Source organism: Enhydra lutris, unplaced genomic scaffold (genome assembly GCF_002288905.1).
Source record: "Enhydra lutris kenyoni isolate GAN:26980312 unplaced genomic scaffold, ASM228890v2 scaffoldscaffold46, whole genome shotgun sequence".
NCBI classification, from domain to species: Eukaryota; Metazoa; Chordata; class Mammalia; order Carnivora; family Mustelidae; genus Enhydra; species Enhydra lutris.
In genome coordinates this window covers 6961489-6978229 of record NW_019154130.1, presented here as the reverse complement: position 1 = coordinate 6978229, position 16741 = coordinate 6961489, and the positions used below count along the sequence as shown (strand labels likewise).

General features: G+C 39.4%; 2 protein-coding genes across 3 annotated transcripts in view; one reads left to right on the top strand and one right to left on the bottom strand.

The window, feature by feature from the left end:
- LOC111156392 (PTC7 protein phosphatase homolog) overlaps positions 1 to 4373 on the top strand; it is a 40942-nt gene extending 36569 nt beyond the window's left edge. The window contains exons 6-7 of one of the 2 annotated variants that reach the window (XR_002641200.1): positions 247 to 421; positions 2823 to 4373. Coding sequence is in view for 1 of the 2 variants with exons in the window: in XM_022517239.1 (XP_022372947.1) it covers positions 247 to 305 (59 nt within the window). In the remaining variant the exon portion in view is untranslated. Of the gene's footprint in view, positions 1 to 246 lie in introns of both variants that reach the window. The other variant, XM_022517239.1, reaches the window with a different exon arrangement.
- A 963-nt stretch (positions 4374 to 5336) lies between these two features.
- The window catches only part of LOC111156391 (RAD9 checkpoint clamp component B), a 36503-nt gene continuing 25098 nt past the window's right edge, over positions 5337 to 16741 (bottom strand). The window contains exons 10-12 of the mRNA XM_022517238.1: positions 14492 to 14741; positions 6037 to 6145; positions 5337 to 5353 (exon numbers count right to left, since the gene is read on the bottom strand). Coding sequence (XP_022372946.1) covers positions 5337 to 5353; positions 6037 to 6145; positions 14492 to 14741 — 376 coding nt within the window. The remainder of the gene's footprint in view (positions 5354 to 6036; positions 6146 to 14491; positions 14742 to 16741) is intronic.

The window sequence follows — 16741 nt, the reverse complement described above, 5'->3', positions numbered from 1 at the left end:
GAGCGCCTGTTGTGAAGAGGCAGTGAAGGTTTTTGTTTTTTAAAAAAACACAAAACAAAAACTTCAATTAAGTTACATGTAATTTTTTAAAAACAATTCTCTTTATCAAGTGTTTTCTTTTTTTGCTAGAACACAACCAAACCTGCCTGAACTGCAAGCATCTGTCTCTTAGTACTTTCTTAGGCTTCTATTTCTAATTGACTTTTCCTTTTAAGATCTATGAAGACATTTTCATTTTCATTTTAGGTGGAAAGCCTGATGACATCACCGTCCTTCTTTCAATAGTGGCTGAGTATACAGACTGACTCGCCTAGGTGTCAACTCTGGCCTTTCCTTTCATCTTCCCAAATTCTCCCCTGCCATGTGTGCTGAGCCTGCTGGCAGGACTGTTTCTTTGCCACTGATCTTGATGGCCAGTGATGTAAGCCTTTTCCTGTCTTTTTGAGATCTGGTTGAGATCTTTGTGGAGAACCACTACTGTCGTTCACTAGCTTGTATCTGCCAGCAACTTTGAAGAGAATCAAGATTTGAAGATTGACCTTCACTTCTTACTGTCCTTTCTATGATGGAATGAAGGTTTTCAATGCCAGAATGGCTATTATGTTTTAAAAGTGGTTTAAGTATTGAAAATGAGTGATGTTAGTGAAGTGAATTCAAAATTACAATGTGTAAAAGGGATTTTAAAAGTCTAACACAAATTGTATGTTCTGGTACATCTACTAGAAACATACATTGTCATCAAAACAAATGTTACACGTGTACTATACAGTCTTTGTTAGGATGATTGGTGTGGCTTTATGTTTTCATTATAAACTCCTATTTTTCAGGGGCTTAGAATTCTGCTCTAAAACATTGCTCTGGATAATGAAGTCATCTTCCCAGGAGCTTTTTCGTTAAAAATTGGAAGAAAAATTTAGTTTAGTTCTATGGATGCAAATGTTTTTCTGGTTTTTAAAAGATGCTTAATTGTGCTCCTATGAGGAAAGTTCCGGCAGTTCATTGATTAGTCCAAATTATAGGCTTGTGGCCTGATGTGCAGGAGGCCTTGGGGAGCCTCCCTACCAGATTTTTTCAAAGGAAATATTACCCAAGATTATAAAACTCCTCAAAGCCTAGGAATTTTAATGTTATGGCTGAAATTCCTCCCAGCTTTCTGATAGGAGATCCCTATGTGGGAGCTCTAGGCCCACAGGCCTAATATGTTGAGAGTGGACAGCTGTAACTTTGAATCTGGTTGGGTTTTGATGTTCATGCTACTCCTAGTCTCCCTCTCAGACCTTTCATTACTAGCCTTGCTTTCCGTAGAGCACGCACCAAATTCAGGGAGTCCGTGTGAAAAGAGCACTGTGGGCAGGGGCAGCGGCACAAGAGCCCACGAGGAAAACTCCCGGTGATGATCTGACACTGCATTTGCCCCACACAGAAATTTAGCGGTCCGAATCAAGCTTAATGTTTACAGTTTCCGAATAGCCATCTTGCAGTGTATAGTTTCCTTATAAAACTACCCTGCATTCAGTTTTCCCTTTATCTGCAAGCTCAAACTTATTTTTAAGGTTTGTGTACAAGTCAACTGCTGTAAAGATCTATATTTTTGGGTCAGTTTTTTTTCCTTCATTAACTTGGTGGTAGAAAAATATATATACTTAGAAATCCTTAAATTAAAGCCATGTTTTATATATAAGTCAGGTAACATTGGTGTATAGATGAGAATGCAATTAAACCTGATGAGGATCTACTGGAGGAGAATACGGAAAGTGTCTTTCTCTAAAGGAGATACTTATTCCCTGGTTTATTGCATTAAAACTTACGTTTGAGGTTACCTCAACTTGTTTTAAAAGATTTTGTTTTGTGAATTTGTACTGTATATTTGAGTAACTGTCAAGCTTTTGTTTTATTTAAAATTGTTTAACATGTACCATGTACATGTCATTACTATATTTCAATGCATCATGCTTGTAACAGGCATTTCATTTATAATAAGAATGAGTTATTCATTTGTAAGCTGTTCAGTAATTTATCTACTATTCCTAAATTGGCATAATGTTAGATATCTATTTTGAATCACCTTTAATTACATGTCAGAATGCCTTAACTACCCTAACTTGACGAAACAGAATTCTTTGGTAGAAGAGATAGGGGACTGGGCAGGGAGGGGTGGGTGGAGTTACATTCTGTTTAAATACAGAGTACCCGTCGTGCTGCGATAAAACATGGAAGCGTGAGCAGCAAGTGGCGGGTATTTATTTTGCACAAACTGTTTGCAGTCTCTGTGTATTTAAAAAGTAAAGAAAGTTGCATCCAGAAGGGTTTTGTTAGAAGGAATACATTTACATTTGGGCTGACAATTTCGGTTCTTTTGTTTGGGTTTTTAATTATTTCTGGTCAGAGGTATGTCGCCTTATGATCTGGATATATTTTGCATTAATTTTCCAATGCCTACATTTAATTCCTTGTAAGAGCGGTGCTGGTCAAGTCACTGGCTTTTCTCTGCTCTCATTTAACCCATCAAACAGTCTCTTTAAAGCTAGATTGGTGATGTTTTACATGACTCATTTAATCAACTTCATCTTTTTTGAGAAATGACCATTAGAAATTGACAATGTTGGTGTCAGTGATATGAAAATAGTTGGAAAAGAATTTGAGTTTCACAATGGAGCTGACTTTGGACCTGGCCTATAGATTAGTGACACAGAATATTTTCTCTCTTTTCTTTTTGCCCTGTCCTTTGTGTGTGACACAGTTAATTTTATGACTGCCAGGGAGTGATGGGGGGGTGATCAGTTGGAGTGCTGCTTAACAAGTAACACTCCTTCCACTCCCAGTAGTTAGAGGCTCTGCTGGACCCATACTGGAATTTTCCAGGTCACAGAACCCAAATCTCTGTGGGGTGTGACTGCGATATACCAGTTGGTGGGTCTGATTCTGAACTTGATGTGTGTTAATTGCATTTTAAAATCAAGCAGAATAAAACACACACGTTTGCCTCATGTAATGGACTTTTATAACAAAGAGAATTTGGATTTCTAATTTACAAATGGCAAATTATTTATCCCTCTCTGGATGCACCAAAGACCAGTAAAGTTTATAGCTTTTCCATCTATATTTATAAAGCAATACTGTATTATAAAAATCAATATTTTTATCACATGCTTGAAATTTTTATTTTATTCTGTTTTAAAATGTGCACTCTAAACATATCAGAACCTTATTTCTTCCTGTGAACTTAAGCTGCCTGCGCACAAAAAAAATTCACTGAATGGATAATGCAGTAGAGTCCATTAGGCTCTTAGAAACTGAAAGAAGAGATGGGGGAGGGGAAACAAGTTATTTGTCCTGAATGACTGTACTGGCGTGACATGGTTGGTAGGTACTAAATCACAAAAGAATCCATTCCAGGTATGCATGTCTGGGGGGTGGGCTGTGTCTAGAGTAGAAACTAGATTTCAAGCTTTGCATGATAGGAGAGTGTCCTCTTCTATCAGCTGCATTTGTTCCAGATAGAACAGTCACCTTCAGGACCACCTTTAGTACCACCAGCCTACCACATGGAGCAACAAGGCAGAATTATGGGAATTCATGGAGTCAGTTTTGAGCATTTTGGAGATTGTAAACAAGATTGGTTAGAACTGTAAATGTTTGTACTTTTGAATAAGTTCATGGTTCCTTGTCACCTTATACCAGCTATCTTTGTTAGAAGCTACAGCATCCAATTTCCCTAGAAACTATCACATTTTTGCAGTTAACAAATTTCACAAGATCAAAAAAATCCCCCAAATCTGCTTATAAAATTGAAAATATGAAGCAGAAAAGCATTTGGATTCTATTCATTAAAAAAAATTCTTTGCAAAATTGAATTTCTCAACTAAAAAGCGACAGTGTCCATGTCAAAATTTTAACTGTTAGCAGGTAGTTTGTGGCAAAGATGGCTAAATACTGAAACAAATTTGAATTTGTGTATACTAATGAGCTGCTTTTTTCTGTTGAGACTATCATTATTTGTCTTACCCAAGAGGCAATGACCTGAATTGGATGTCTGAAATATAACTTATGCAGGAATAGTTCTGTAAATACATTTAAATAAGCTGTAAAGATATTTAATAAATATAGTATTTATACTAACCTGTGTAACTCCTCTTAATTTGAACTGTTACAGAGTAAGACACCAGTCCTTGGCATTTTGTTGGTTTCTATATCAAGTCCTCATTTCCAAGCCTCTTAGTCATTCTAGCAGGAACTCCTTAATTTGTATCTGTCATTTTCTCTCTTTTACTAGTTTATCCCCCTGAGCTCTTTTTCACCAGCTGGTTTACTACATCAGTTTAGCTGCCTCAAAAATTCCATCAAAATGGACTGATAATTGAATGAAAATATAGATGTTTTCCCAACTGAGAAGCCTTCTGCATCTTCCAAATGGTGTGGAATGAAGCCACAAAAAAATCTGGTGTCATTGAAACTTAACATTCTGTATGCAAATTCTAAAACCCAAATTATAGATAATTTAATAGTGTAACTATCTTTCCCAGACTGGTGCTGCACCCAGACAATTACTGATGACGGTGCCCTCACAGCCTATAACCCTTGGCCTGCTCGGTGAGTGAACCAGAAACTTCACCCTCTGCAAGCTCTATAGTTACTCGAGTATAAATGCTCTCTTTGTCGTCATCTGCATCTGTCAGGAATATGTGAAATGCAGTGTTAATCATCACTGTAAGCATAAGATATGTAAATCTTTAGCCTACAGTGTGAAAGGACTTGAAATTATATGGGCATTGCCAATTTCCACAAAAAGCTTGGTGAAAGCCATTTTCATTCATTGAGGAACATTTTGGGACAAACTTGAGTTTTTATTAGGTTATTGTGGGTAGCTCTGACTCATTACTAAGCTACAAGAGCCAAATTCATTCTGGTTTTAGTTAGAACTGTGTTCACAGTTCTAAAGTTTACTAATTCACTCAGCCACCTTTGTGTATGAATTCCTCACAAAATGTAAAGTACAACTGCTTGCCAGTTAACATTTCCTTGTGATTTGTTGGTTTCACAAAGACTTCACAGTAAGACATTGTGGAAGTCAAGAGTTTGTCAGGTTATATGTCAGGTTATAACTGACTGTAAACAGGTTTGGGGGAGGGAGAGGCATGCATCATATTATGTAATAATGGGTTTGTGCCAGATTTCTTTAGTCTGTTTGTTCAGGTAAGAAGCTAATTCTTAAAGGGGCAAAAGGACAGAGACATTCATCATCTACCTCATTTTACTCCAAACCTAGGCTTTTACAGTGGAAGTTGCTGCTCTATTTTAGATAATACAGAAATAACTTAAGCAGCAGTTCCATTAAATTATTTTCTGCATCCCACTGCAAAATGTATATATCACATGTGAAAATCAGAACAATTTAAGGCTGTAAAATAAAATTTCACAATTTATTAAAAGACTCCAAAGTGAGGGGGGTAGCTATATATTTTTATTCTTGACCTTTTTTTCAGGGATTATTTTTACTTAAAATCTTAACAAAATATAAAAAGCGACGGACAAAAAGTCATGGCATTACATGGGAAAAGACTGCATAGCTTTTAAATATGTCTCAAAGCACCAAAACTCAAATGTTTGCAATCAAATACAAAAGCTACCTACAAGTCACAGAACTATAAGCCATATTGACGCACTCTAAGTGGCGCTAAAAAAAGTCTAAATACCTTTATAAAACTGGCAAAGGAAACGCTAAAAGCTCTAGTGTGAACGTGCGTTGAATTGAAGAATTCTAATGAGCTTTTTCCCTGCACAGAAGACTTCTGCCTCCAAGCAGCATAATGGGTTTTAAGCAAATATGTACACTTAACAAGCAGCTATTTCTAGATATGGCTGTTACACAAGATGATGATGTTTAGCAAAGCAGAAGCCCATCCTCCCATTTCAAGGAAGTCCAAGACAGCATCTCTATAGACTAAATGTGAAAACATGTTTGAGGTGCGAGTGAACTAACAAATGGGCTGGGGGCCAATTCAGCTATCATTAAGTGTTAGAATGTGGAAGATCTGCCATTATTCATGTCCTCTTCAGTGTCACTTGCTGTTGCCAGACTGTCAAAACGGTGGTTGAAGTGTTCTTGCTGGTCAGAAGAAACTGCTCCAAAGAACATGCAAGAAAACTGGAGGGAGAAAAGTAACTCCACTGTTCATTTGAGTGAAAGTCAGTGCTCATTAGATGCTCCGGGTAAAAGCCCATTTTCAGAAACTTGGCCCATGTGGTCTCCCTAACTTTGATGGTCATGGTTCATGGAACCAAACCTTCATGACTGGTACAGCACATCCTAAAACAAAACCCTTCCCTGCCTAAAAGGAACAGTTTGGGATCAGTGATCTTCTGACTCCTCTGCTGGAGCCATTAAAACTCACACCAAGGGAATGATAGACAAAAGGACCCTCTGCAGGCAATCCTACTTGACTAATCCATCTTCTCCCCTTTCCCTCCTACTGCAGCTGAAGCTACCACTCCCAGCTACAGCCAATCCTTCCCTCCCCGTCTCTCAGGCCTACCCAGACTGCTTCTCTGTTGAATAGGAATACTAGCACTTAGGGTGCCTGGGTGGCTCAGTCATTGGGCATCTGTCTTTGGCTCAGGTCATGGTCCTGGGGTCCCGAGCCTGGAAGCCTTGCTTCTCCCTCTCCCACTCCCCCTGCTTGTGTTCCCTCTCTTGCTGTGTCTCTGTCAAATAAATAAAATCTTTAAAAAAAAAAAAAAAAGGAATATCAGCAATTAAGTGTCTCTCATCTTTAAAATACAAATAGCCTTGGGGCGCCTGGGTGGCTCAGTGGATTAAAGCCCCTGTCTTTGGCTCATGTCATGATCCCAGGGTCCTGGGATCGAGCCCCACATCGGGCTCTCTGCTCAGCAGGGAGCCTGCTTCCCCCTCTCTCTCTGCCTCTCTGCCTACTTGTTATCTCTGTCAAATAAATAAATAAAATCTTTAAAAAAAATAAAATACAAATAGCCTTATCCCATCCCGCCCCCTGCCTCAACTATTGCTTTACCTCTGCTGTCAAACTGTCTACTTTGACTGTCTCCATTTTCTCATTCTCTGATTCCTTAGTCTTGTTTCTTGCTGATACAAGAAATACCACTTCACAAACTGTTCTTATGGTCACCCCAAATCACCACATCCTTAAGGCAATGACCATTTTCTGTCTTTTTTTTTTTCTTAAGATTTTATTTATTCATGAGAGAGAGAGAGAGAGAGGCAAAGGCAGAGGGAGAAGCAGGCTCTCTGCTGAGCAGGGAGCCAGACGAGGGACTCAATTCCAGGACTCTGGGATCATGACCAGAGCTGAAGGCAGACACTTAACAACTGAGCCACCCAGGTGCCCCCATTTTCGGTCTTCATCCCAGTTGTTACTCAGATACTTTCTTCTTGTCCCTTCCTCAAGCCACACTCTCCTGGTTGCTTTTAGACTTCTCACCTGGCTGGCCATCTTCTGCCCACCCTTTGAATTAAGGTTTCTCCATCCCAGCACTACTGACATTTTGGGTCTGATGAGTCTTTGTTGCAGGGGCTGTGCTGCCCAGCAGAGGGTCCCTGAGCAGCGTCCCTGGCCTCTACTCACTGGACGTCAAGTATCACCCCCCTTCCCAAACTGCACCATCCAAAAATGTGTCCAGACATTGCTCAATATCCCCTGGGGAGCATAATTGCCCCAGGTTAAGAACCACTTCTGTGATGATAGTCCTCTCTTCTGTACCCTCTCCCTAGGAGATTCCATTCATACCCCTGGCTGAAATTAGCACCTATATATGCCAGGGAGTCTCAAAGTTAGAATTTGAACTTCAATCCATATATCCTGCCACTTACTTGATTTCTGCAACTTAACATATCCAAAACTGACTTTGTGATCTAAGTGAGCAGTGAACCTGTTTCTCCAAACCTAAGTCTTTCTGAAACCTTTTTCCTTTAACCTCTATAACCATAACCAAATCCTGTTACTTTTACCTCCACAGTTGGTTGTCATCTTTGGCCACGCCCCTCCATCTCTACTCTAAGGGATCACCATCTCAGATGCTACAACTGAGCTTCCACTCTTGTCTCACTGTATCCCATTCTTCACACGGTAGCTGCTTTGTTCTACAGTTACCTTTTAAAAATCCAACTCTGTACAGTGCACCCAAAATAAGAAGATATCTAGGAATAAACCTAACTAAAGAGGTGAAAGACCTGTTCTCTGAAAACTATATAAAAAAGATGAAAGAAATTGAAGATGACACAAAGAAATGGAAAGACATTCCATACTCATGGACTGGAAGAACAAATATTGTTAAAATATCTTTACCACCCAAAGCAATCTACACACTTAATGCAAACTCTATCAAAATACCAACAGCATTTTGGCAGTACTAGAAAAAACAATCCTAAAATTTATCTGGAACCACAAGAGAACCCAAATAGCCAAAGCCATCTTGAAAAAGAAAAGCAAAGGCTGGAGGCATCACAATTTCAGACTTTAAGTTATATTACAAAGCTGTAGTGATAAAGACAGTATGGTACTAGCACAAAAACAGACACAAAGATCTGTGTGAACCGAATAGAAAATCCAGAAATAACCCACAATTATATGGTCAGTTAATCTTTAACAAAACAAGGAAGACTATCCAATGAGAAAAAGAATGTCTCTTCAACAAATGGAGTTGGGAAGACTGGACAACAACATGCAGAAGAATGAAACTGGACCACTTTTTACACCATACACAAAAATAGATTAAAAATGGATTAAAGACCTAAATGTGAGACCTGAAACCATAAAAATCCTAGAAGAAAACACAGGCAGTAACTTCTTCAACACTGGCTGTAGCAACTTCATTCTTGGTATGTCTCCTGAGGCAAAGGAAACAAAAGCAAAAATAAACTATTGGGACTACATCCCCCCCACCAAAAAACAAACAAACAAACAAACAAACAAAAAAACTGTTCTACAGCAAGGGGAGCAATCAACAAACTGAAAGGCAACCTACAGAATGGGAGAAGATATTTGCAAATGACAGAGCCATTAAAGGGTTAGTATCCAACATACATAAAGAACTTATAGAACCCAACACCCAAAAAAGAAACCAATTTTAAAAACTGGATGAAAAGGGCACCTGGGTAGCTCAGTTAGTAAAGCATCCCACTCTTGATTTCAGCTCAGAACATGATCTCGGGGTCGTGAGAGCAAGCCCCAAGTCAGGCTCTGTGCAGAGTCTGCTTGTCCCTCTTCCCCTGCTCCTCCCCCCTGTGTGGGCACTCACTCTCTCTCTCGCTCTCTCTCTCTCTCTGAAAGAACTAAAATCTTTAAAAAAAAAATAGAAGACATGAAAAGATATTTTTCCAAAGAAGACTTACAGATGGCCAACAGACACATGAAGATGCTCATCATCACTTAACATCAGGGAATTGTAAATCAAAACTACAATATTACTTCACACCTGTCAGGATGGCTAAAATCAACAACACAAGAAACAACAGGTGTTGGTGAGGATGTGGAGAAAAAGGAACCCTTGTGCACTGTTGGTGGAAATGCAAACTAGTGCAACCACTAGTGCACCACTTCCCCAAAAAGTTAAAATAGAATTACCTCATGATCCAGCAATGGCACTACTGGGTATTTACTCAAAGAATGTAAGAACACTAATTCAAAGTGATACATGCACCTCTATGTTTACAGCAGCATTATTTACAATAGTCAAAATACAGAAGCAGGGCGCCTGGGTGGCTCAGTGGATTAAGCTGCTGCCTTCGGCTCAGGTCAGGATCTCAGGGTCCTGGGATCGCGTCCCGCATCGGGCTCTCTGCTCAGCAGGGAGCCTGCTTCCCTTCCTCTCTCTCTGACTGCCTCTCTGCCTACTTGTGATTTCTGTCTGTCAAATAAATAAATAAAATCTTTAAAAAAAAAAATACAGAAGCAGCCCATGTATCCATCAATTGATAAATGGAGTAAGAAGATGTATATATATACAATGGAGTATTATTTGACCATAACAAAGAATGAAGTCTTGCTACTTGCAACAACATGGATACATGTAGAGAGTATAAAGCTTAACGAAGTAAGTCAGAGAAAGACAAATTCCCAATGATTTCACTCATGTGGAATTTAAGAAACAAAACAGGAGATAAATAAGGGACAGAAAGAAACAAAAAATAGACTGAGGGCATCTGGGTGGCTCAGTTGGTTAAGTGTCTGCCTTTGGCTGAGGTCATGATCCCAGGGTCCTGGGATCAAGCCCCAACATTGGGCTCCCTGCTCAGTGGGGAGTCTGCTTCTCCCTCTGCCTCTGCTTCTCTTTGCCCCACTCATTCTTTCTCTGTCTCTCTCAAATCTATAAAAACAAAAAACAAACAAACAACAACAACAACAACAACAACAACAACAAAAAACACAACAGACTCTTAACTACAGAGAACACACTGATGGCTACCAGAAGGGAAGGGGACCGGAGGGTAAGTGAAATGGGTGATGGGGATTAAGGAGCACACTTAGTGATGACCACAGACAGGGTGATGTATGGAAGTGTTGAATCATTATTGTACACCTAAAGCTAATATAACACTGTAGACAAACTGAAATTAAAACCTAAAAAAAAAAAAAAAAAAAAAGTCAGAGGCAGAAGGGAAAACCTCACTGCAAAACTAAAACTTAGGCTAAAAAATAGTATTTAACAGACACTAAAAAAAATTTTTTTTTAATTTAAATAAAATAAGGCACCTGGGTGGCTCAGTCAGTTAAGCGTCTGCTATCAGCTCAGGTCATGATCCCAGGGGCCTGGCATCAAGGGCTGCATCCCCCTTGCTCAGTGGGGAGTCTGCTTCTCCCTCTTTCTCTGCCCACCACTCCCCCTGCTTGTACCCTCTCTCTGTCAAATAAATAAATAAAATCTTAAAAAAAATTTTTTTTTTAAATGAAAATCCAATTTTGTCAGCCCTCCCTGTTAAAGTTCTTCAAAAACTTTAAATGCCAAGGTACTTAAATGGCCATTTATGTAGCTTCCAGGACTCATGAGGCATGATCTGGTCCTCAACAACTGCTCTAACTTCACCCTATGCCATTGTTTCCCCTTGGCTCTCTGCTCTCTGCTCAGCCAGCCTTCACTTTCTTAAAACCACCACACTTCCTTCAGCACAGGGCCTTTGCACACGCCATACATGCACCCAATTCCACTACTTTAATCTTTCTAGCTCAGCCCAAACACCAGTTTCAGGGAGAAGGCTTTCTGACCTAAATTCGGTCAGTCACATCTTAAATCCTCTCAAAGCACCCTGAACTTTTCCTTTATTGAACTCATCACAATTTTTTAAATTAGCACATATTTAGTCATGTGACTATTTCTTTAATGTGTATCTCCCCCCTAGTCTATAATCAAGTTTAGGAATTCTTGTTTATTTTGCTCTCCATTGTATTCCCCACATCTAAGACACATGACCCTTAACAGATACTTATGGGAATTCCATGGTAGTTGGATGAATAAATAAATGATTGACCCCTGTTCTGGCTCATTCTCACATATCAGAGAGTGAAGATGCTCTCTGCAGAGTGGCAGTCAGACAGCAGTTGTGGAATTCTATTTCAGATGGAACACCCCAAATTAGCTGTGATAGATAGAATGCCCCCCCAATGGTGTGTACATCTTAATCCCAAGAACTTCTGAATATGTTATGTCATGTGGAAGAGGGAGATTAAAGATAGTAGATGAAATTTAAGTTGCTAATCAGCAGACTTGGACCATCCAAGTGGGCCCAATGGGATTACAAGGATCCTTAAGGTGAAGGAGGGAGAGGAAGAATAAAGGTCATGGTAAAGTGATGTGAAAAAGACTTGACCAGCCATTGCCTGTGGGTTTATTTGTTTTTTTTTTTTTAATTTTATGAGCACATTTCATAATTTTATTAAACTTTTAAAAAAGATTTTATTTATTTGAGAGAGCATGAGCAGGGGAGAGGGGTAGAGGGGGAGGAAGAAGCAGGCTCCTCGCTGAGCAGAAAGCCCAACACGGGGCTCAATTATAGGACTCTGGGATCATGACCTGAGCCAAAGGCAGATGCTTAACTGACTGAGCCACCCAGGTGCCCCCACTGCTGGTTTTGAAGATGGAAGAAAACCACAAACCAAAGAATGCAGGTGACCTCAAGAAAGTAGGAAAGGCAAGAAAACATTGTTCCCTAGAGGCTCCAGAAAGGAACATACCCCTGTCAACACCTAGATTTTAGCCCAATAAAGACCCATTTTTGGACTTCTGACCTTCAGATCCTTAAGACAATAAACTGGTTGTTTTAAGGCTCTAAATTTGTGGTTATTTGTTCTAGCAGTAATAGGAAATTAATGCAGTATTGGCTTTGATTTTAACTAGAGGCATAGTCTCATTTGCGTCTAAAGAATTAGCTTGGGGGTGCCTGGGTGGCTCAGTGGGTTAAAGCCTCTGTCTTCAGCTCAGTTCATGATCTCAGGGTCTTGGGATCTAGTTGTGCTCTCTGCTCAGCGAGGAGCCTGCTTCCTCCTCTTTCTCTGCCTGCCTCTCTGCCTACCTGTGATCTCTGTCTAATAAATAAATAAAATCTTAAAAAAAAAAAAAAAGAATTTAGCTTGGACCAAGGTCAAGGTTCTAAGGCTGGAAATGACCTAAAGATAGCACCTGCGTCCATTCAGTGTATATCACATGCACATAGCTCTTCATAATGTTTATGGTGCAATATAGTAGACTAGAAAGCTTACATTTACTTTGGTTTTTGAAAATTGCCCTGAATTTGCTATTAGGGTAAATAGTCTTTGCTACCCTCTCTGTACTAAACCTCTGTAGTTCACTGTAAATATAATTTGGACAAAATGGGGAACGGAGGCACGGAGGCCATGGGAAGGCTCCCAATAGTTTGGGTGGAAGATGATAAGGGTCTAAATAACAACCATATTGTAATTTCGGTTTTGCAGGAGTTTGCCACATTAAAGTAAATAATACCCTTTAAAATAGAACTGTGTTGGGGCGCCTGGGTGGTTCAGTCTATCAAGTGTCTACCTTCGGCTCAGATCATGATCCGAGGGTCCTGGGATCGAGTCCCATACCGGGCTCCTTGCTCAGCGCAGAGTGGGGAACCTACTTCTCCTTCTCCCTCTGCCTGCTGCTCCCCCTGCTTGTGCTCTCTCTCTCTAATAAATAAATAAAATCTTTTTTAAAAATAGAGCTTTGTTTTTAAGAATTGAAGTGGTATGATGGGAAAGTTGAAGAAGAGTCCTACAATGGTGCTCACGGAGCTTCCAGTTCTTTATAAATGTCACTTTCCCTAGCGAGGAAATGGAAATCTTAGTGAACTTCAGGGAAGCGAAATGGTCAGAAAATGTTTTTGTGTTGTTACCTTTGAAAAAGTAAGCACATTATGTGTGACCAAAAGCACAGGAGGAGAAAAATACTTCTGTATAATGAAAGACAAATTTCAGTTTTCACCTTATGACCAAGCTAGTAATACACAAGAGAAAATTGCTGTAACTGCTAGGCATATAATAGGTATTCAATAAACAGCATCAAACTGAATAACGAATGGCGTTTACTACCCAATTTTACTGGGCTAAAAGTCTTTTATACAGTGTAAGATAATGACTTTTTTTAAAAGATTTTATTTATTTATTTGACACACAGAGAGAGACACAGTGAGAGAGGGAACACAAGCAGGGGGAGAGGCGGTCAGAGGGAGAAGCAGGCCTCCTGCCAAGCAGAGAGACCCATGTGGGGCTCGATCTTAGGACCCCAGGATCATGACCTGAGCTGAAGGCAGACGCTTAACAACTGAGCCACTCAGGCACCCCAATATATACTATTTCTCCCTTCAAATTTCTAAGAAACATATTTTGAAACCAATAATAATAGCAACAGTAAAACAAGCTTGAATAGAACATTAACATAAACATGTTAAATTGGGACTTATTATTTGAGATACTTTAGACTCTAATAAATCATAGTTCTCTTCTGTTCAATAGATATCATAAGGGTTAACACAATAGCATTCTGTAAAGCTTATCATCCAGCTAGTAAAATATTGGTATTAGAATAGGTTACTAACTGGGACTCCACTATGAAGTAACTGGTAATATTTGTTGGGATGAAATTTATATTTGTACTACAATGAGTAAAGGATTTCCCAACCCAATTTGAAAAATAAAATGAGGACACTTATCTTAGAAAGTGGATTATATGACTTTAGCATTACCATTTGTATTCAAAGATTATCCTGTAAGCAATCATAATTTATTCTTTAAATCAAATGACCCAAATATCTACTTGAATATACTTTGTTGCTCAAAGAGCAATTTAAACTCTTGTACTGACAGCCCATAAGTCAGGCTGCTCCATTTCAGACTGGTTTCACCTATCAAAAAGTAAGGAAACTATTTTCAGGACATTGGGGTGGGCTTGGGCAGGGAGGCTGCCAAGGGAGACAGATGATAATTCTTGACTGAAACGTGGTCGTGCCTCAACGTTTTCCCTTTACCTTCCTCAGATATGAAGAGCCTGGCATCTCCTCCGTGTCGCTGACGCTGCTTTCTGGCACTTCACTAATGTCTCCATTCACTCTTTTCATTATAGGGCTGCCACAGTTTTCCAGCGCAGGGACATCTGTTTGAGTCTCATTAGGATGAAGCCTTTTGGGTGCTGTTTTTCTCAAGATACATCCCGGGGCCTTGCTGGTTACATTTTTACCAGTCTTTGAATTGTTGTTTGGTGAACACATCAGATCTGACCTGAGGTATTAACGGATTAAATGAATGAAATTTTTGCCTGGAAATGTATATTTTTATGTAACTAATGAAACAATATGGGATGACAATGAGAACACTAGTTTAGAGAAGATACTGAAACACAGAACTGATTGTTGAAAGTTTAAAATTTACCTCAAAAAAGTTGAAAATAGAACTACCCTACAATCCAGCAATTGCGCTACTAGGGATTTACACAAGGATACAAAAATACAGATTTGAAGGGGTACATGCACCCCTATGTTTATAGCAGCATTATCAACAATAGCCAAACCATGAAAAGAGCCCAATGTCCATTGACTGATGAATGGATAAAGAAGATATGTTGTATCGCTTCTTGGCCTTTTGGCTAAGATCAAGTGAAGAAGATGTGGTGTATATAATGGAATATTACTCAGCCATCAAGAAGAATGAAATCCTGCCATTTGCAACCAGGTAAATAGAACTAGAGTGTATTACGCTAAGCGAAATACATCAGTCAGAGATAAGTGCCATATGATTTCACTCTTATGTGAAATTTAAGAAACAAAACAGAAGATCATATGGGAGGGGGAAAAAAAGAGAGGGAAACAAACCATAAGAGACTTTTTTATTAACATATAATATATTATTTGTTTCAGGGGTACAGATCTGTGATTCATCAGTCTTTATAAAGTAGTACAGAACACACACCATAGCACATACCCTCCCCAATGTTTAGGAGATGGGATGCAGCCATCCCATCCCCTAAACCCCCTCCCCTCTAGCAACCCTCAATTTGTTTCCTAAGAGTCTCTTCTGGTTTGTCTCCCTCTCTGGTTTTGTCTCATTTCATTTTTTCCTCTCTTCCTCTATGAGCCCCTGCCTTGTTTCAGTGAGATCATATGATAACTTTCTCTGACTAACTTACTTCACTTAGCATAATACCCTCTAGTTCCAACCACGTTATTGCAAATGGCAAGATTTCAATTTCTGATAGCTGCACAATATTCCAGCGTGTGTGTGTGTGTGTGTGTGTGTGTGTGTGTGACCTTTATCCACTCATCTGTTGATGGACATCTGGGCTCTTTACATAATTTGGCTATCATGGACATTGCTGCTATAAACATTGGGCTGCAGGTGCCCCTTTGGATCACTACATTTAGGGTAAATACCCAGTAGTGTGATTGCTGGGTCGTAGGGTAGCTCTATTTTCAACTTTTTGAGGAACCTCCAAACTGTTTTCCAGAGTGGCTGCACCAGCTTGCATTCCCACCAACAGTGTAGGAGGGGTTCCCCTTTCTCCGCATCCTTGCCAACATCTGTTGTTTCCTGACTTGTTAATTTTAGCCATTCTGACTGGTGTGAGATGGTATCTCATTGTGGTTTTGATTTGTGTTTCCCTGATGCCGAGTGATGTGGAACACTTTTTTATGTGTCTGTTGGCCATATGGATGTCTGCTTTGCAGAAATGTCTGTTTATGTCTTCTGCCCAAACCATAAGAGACTTAGCAATAGAGAACAATCTGAGGGTTGATGGAGGGAGGTGTGGGGGGAGGTGTGGGCTAGATGGGGGATGGGCATTAAGAAGGGCACTTGATATGATGAGCAGTAGGTGTTATATGTAAGTGATGAATCACTGAATTCTACTCCTGAAACCAATATTGCACTCTATTTTTACTAACTAGAATTTAAATAAAAATTTTTAAAAATAAAGCTAAAATTTACATATATGATTACTTAGAAATTTTCTCTACAGATTCAAATTCTTCAGTAAAGCAACCCAGTGTGCGTGTGACAAACCTGTGATATCGTAACAGGGCCTGGGTTAGGAAAAAAAGTCAAATCATTATACATCTATACGATAAAATTCTATACGGTTATTAAAAATCGTGTTTCTAAGTCATAATCAGTGATAATGGAACATGTTCACAATATACTTTGTGAGAGACAAACAGGATAGAAAACTACATATCCTATATGATCCTGATCTTTTCTTAAAACCTTATGCAAAATAAAAAGTCTGA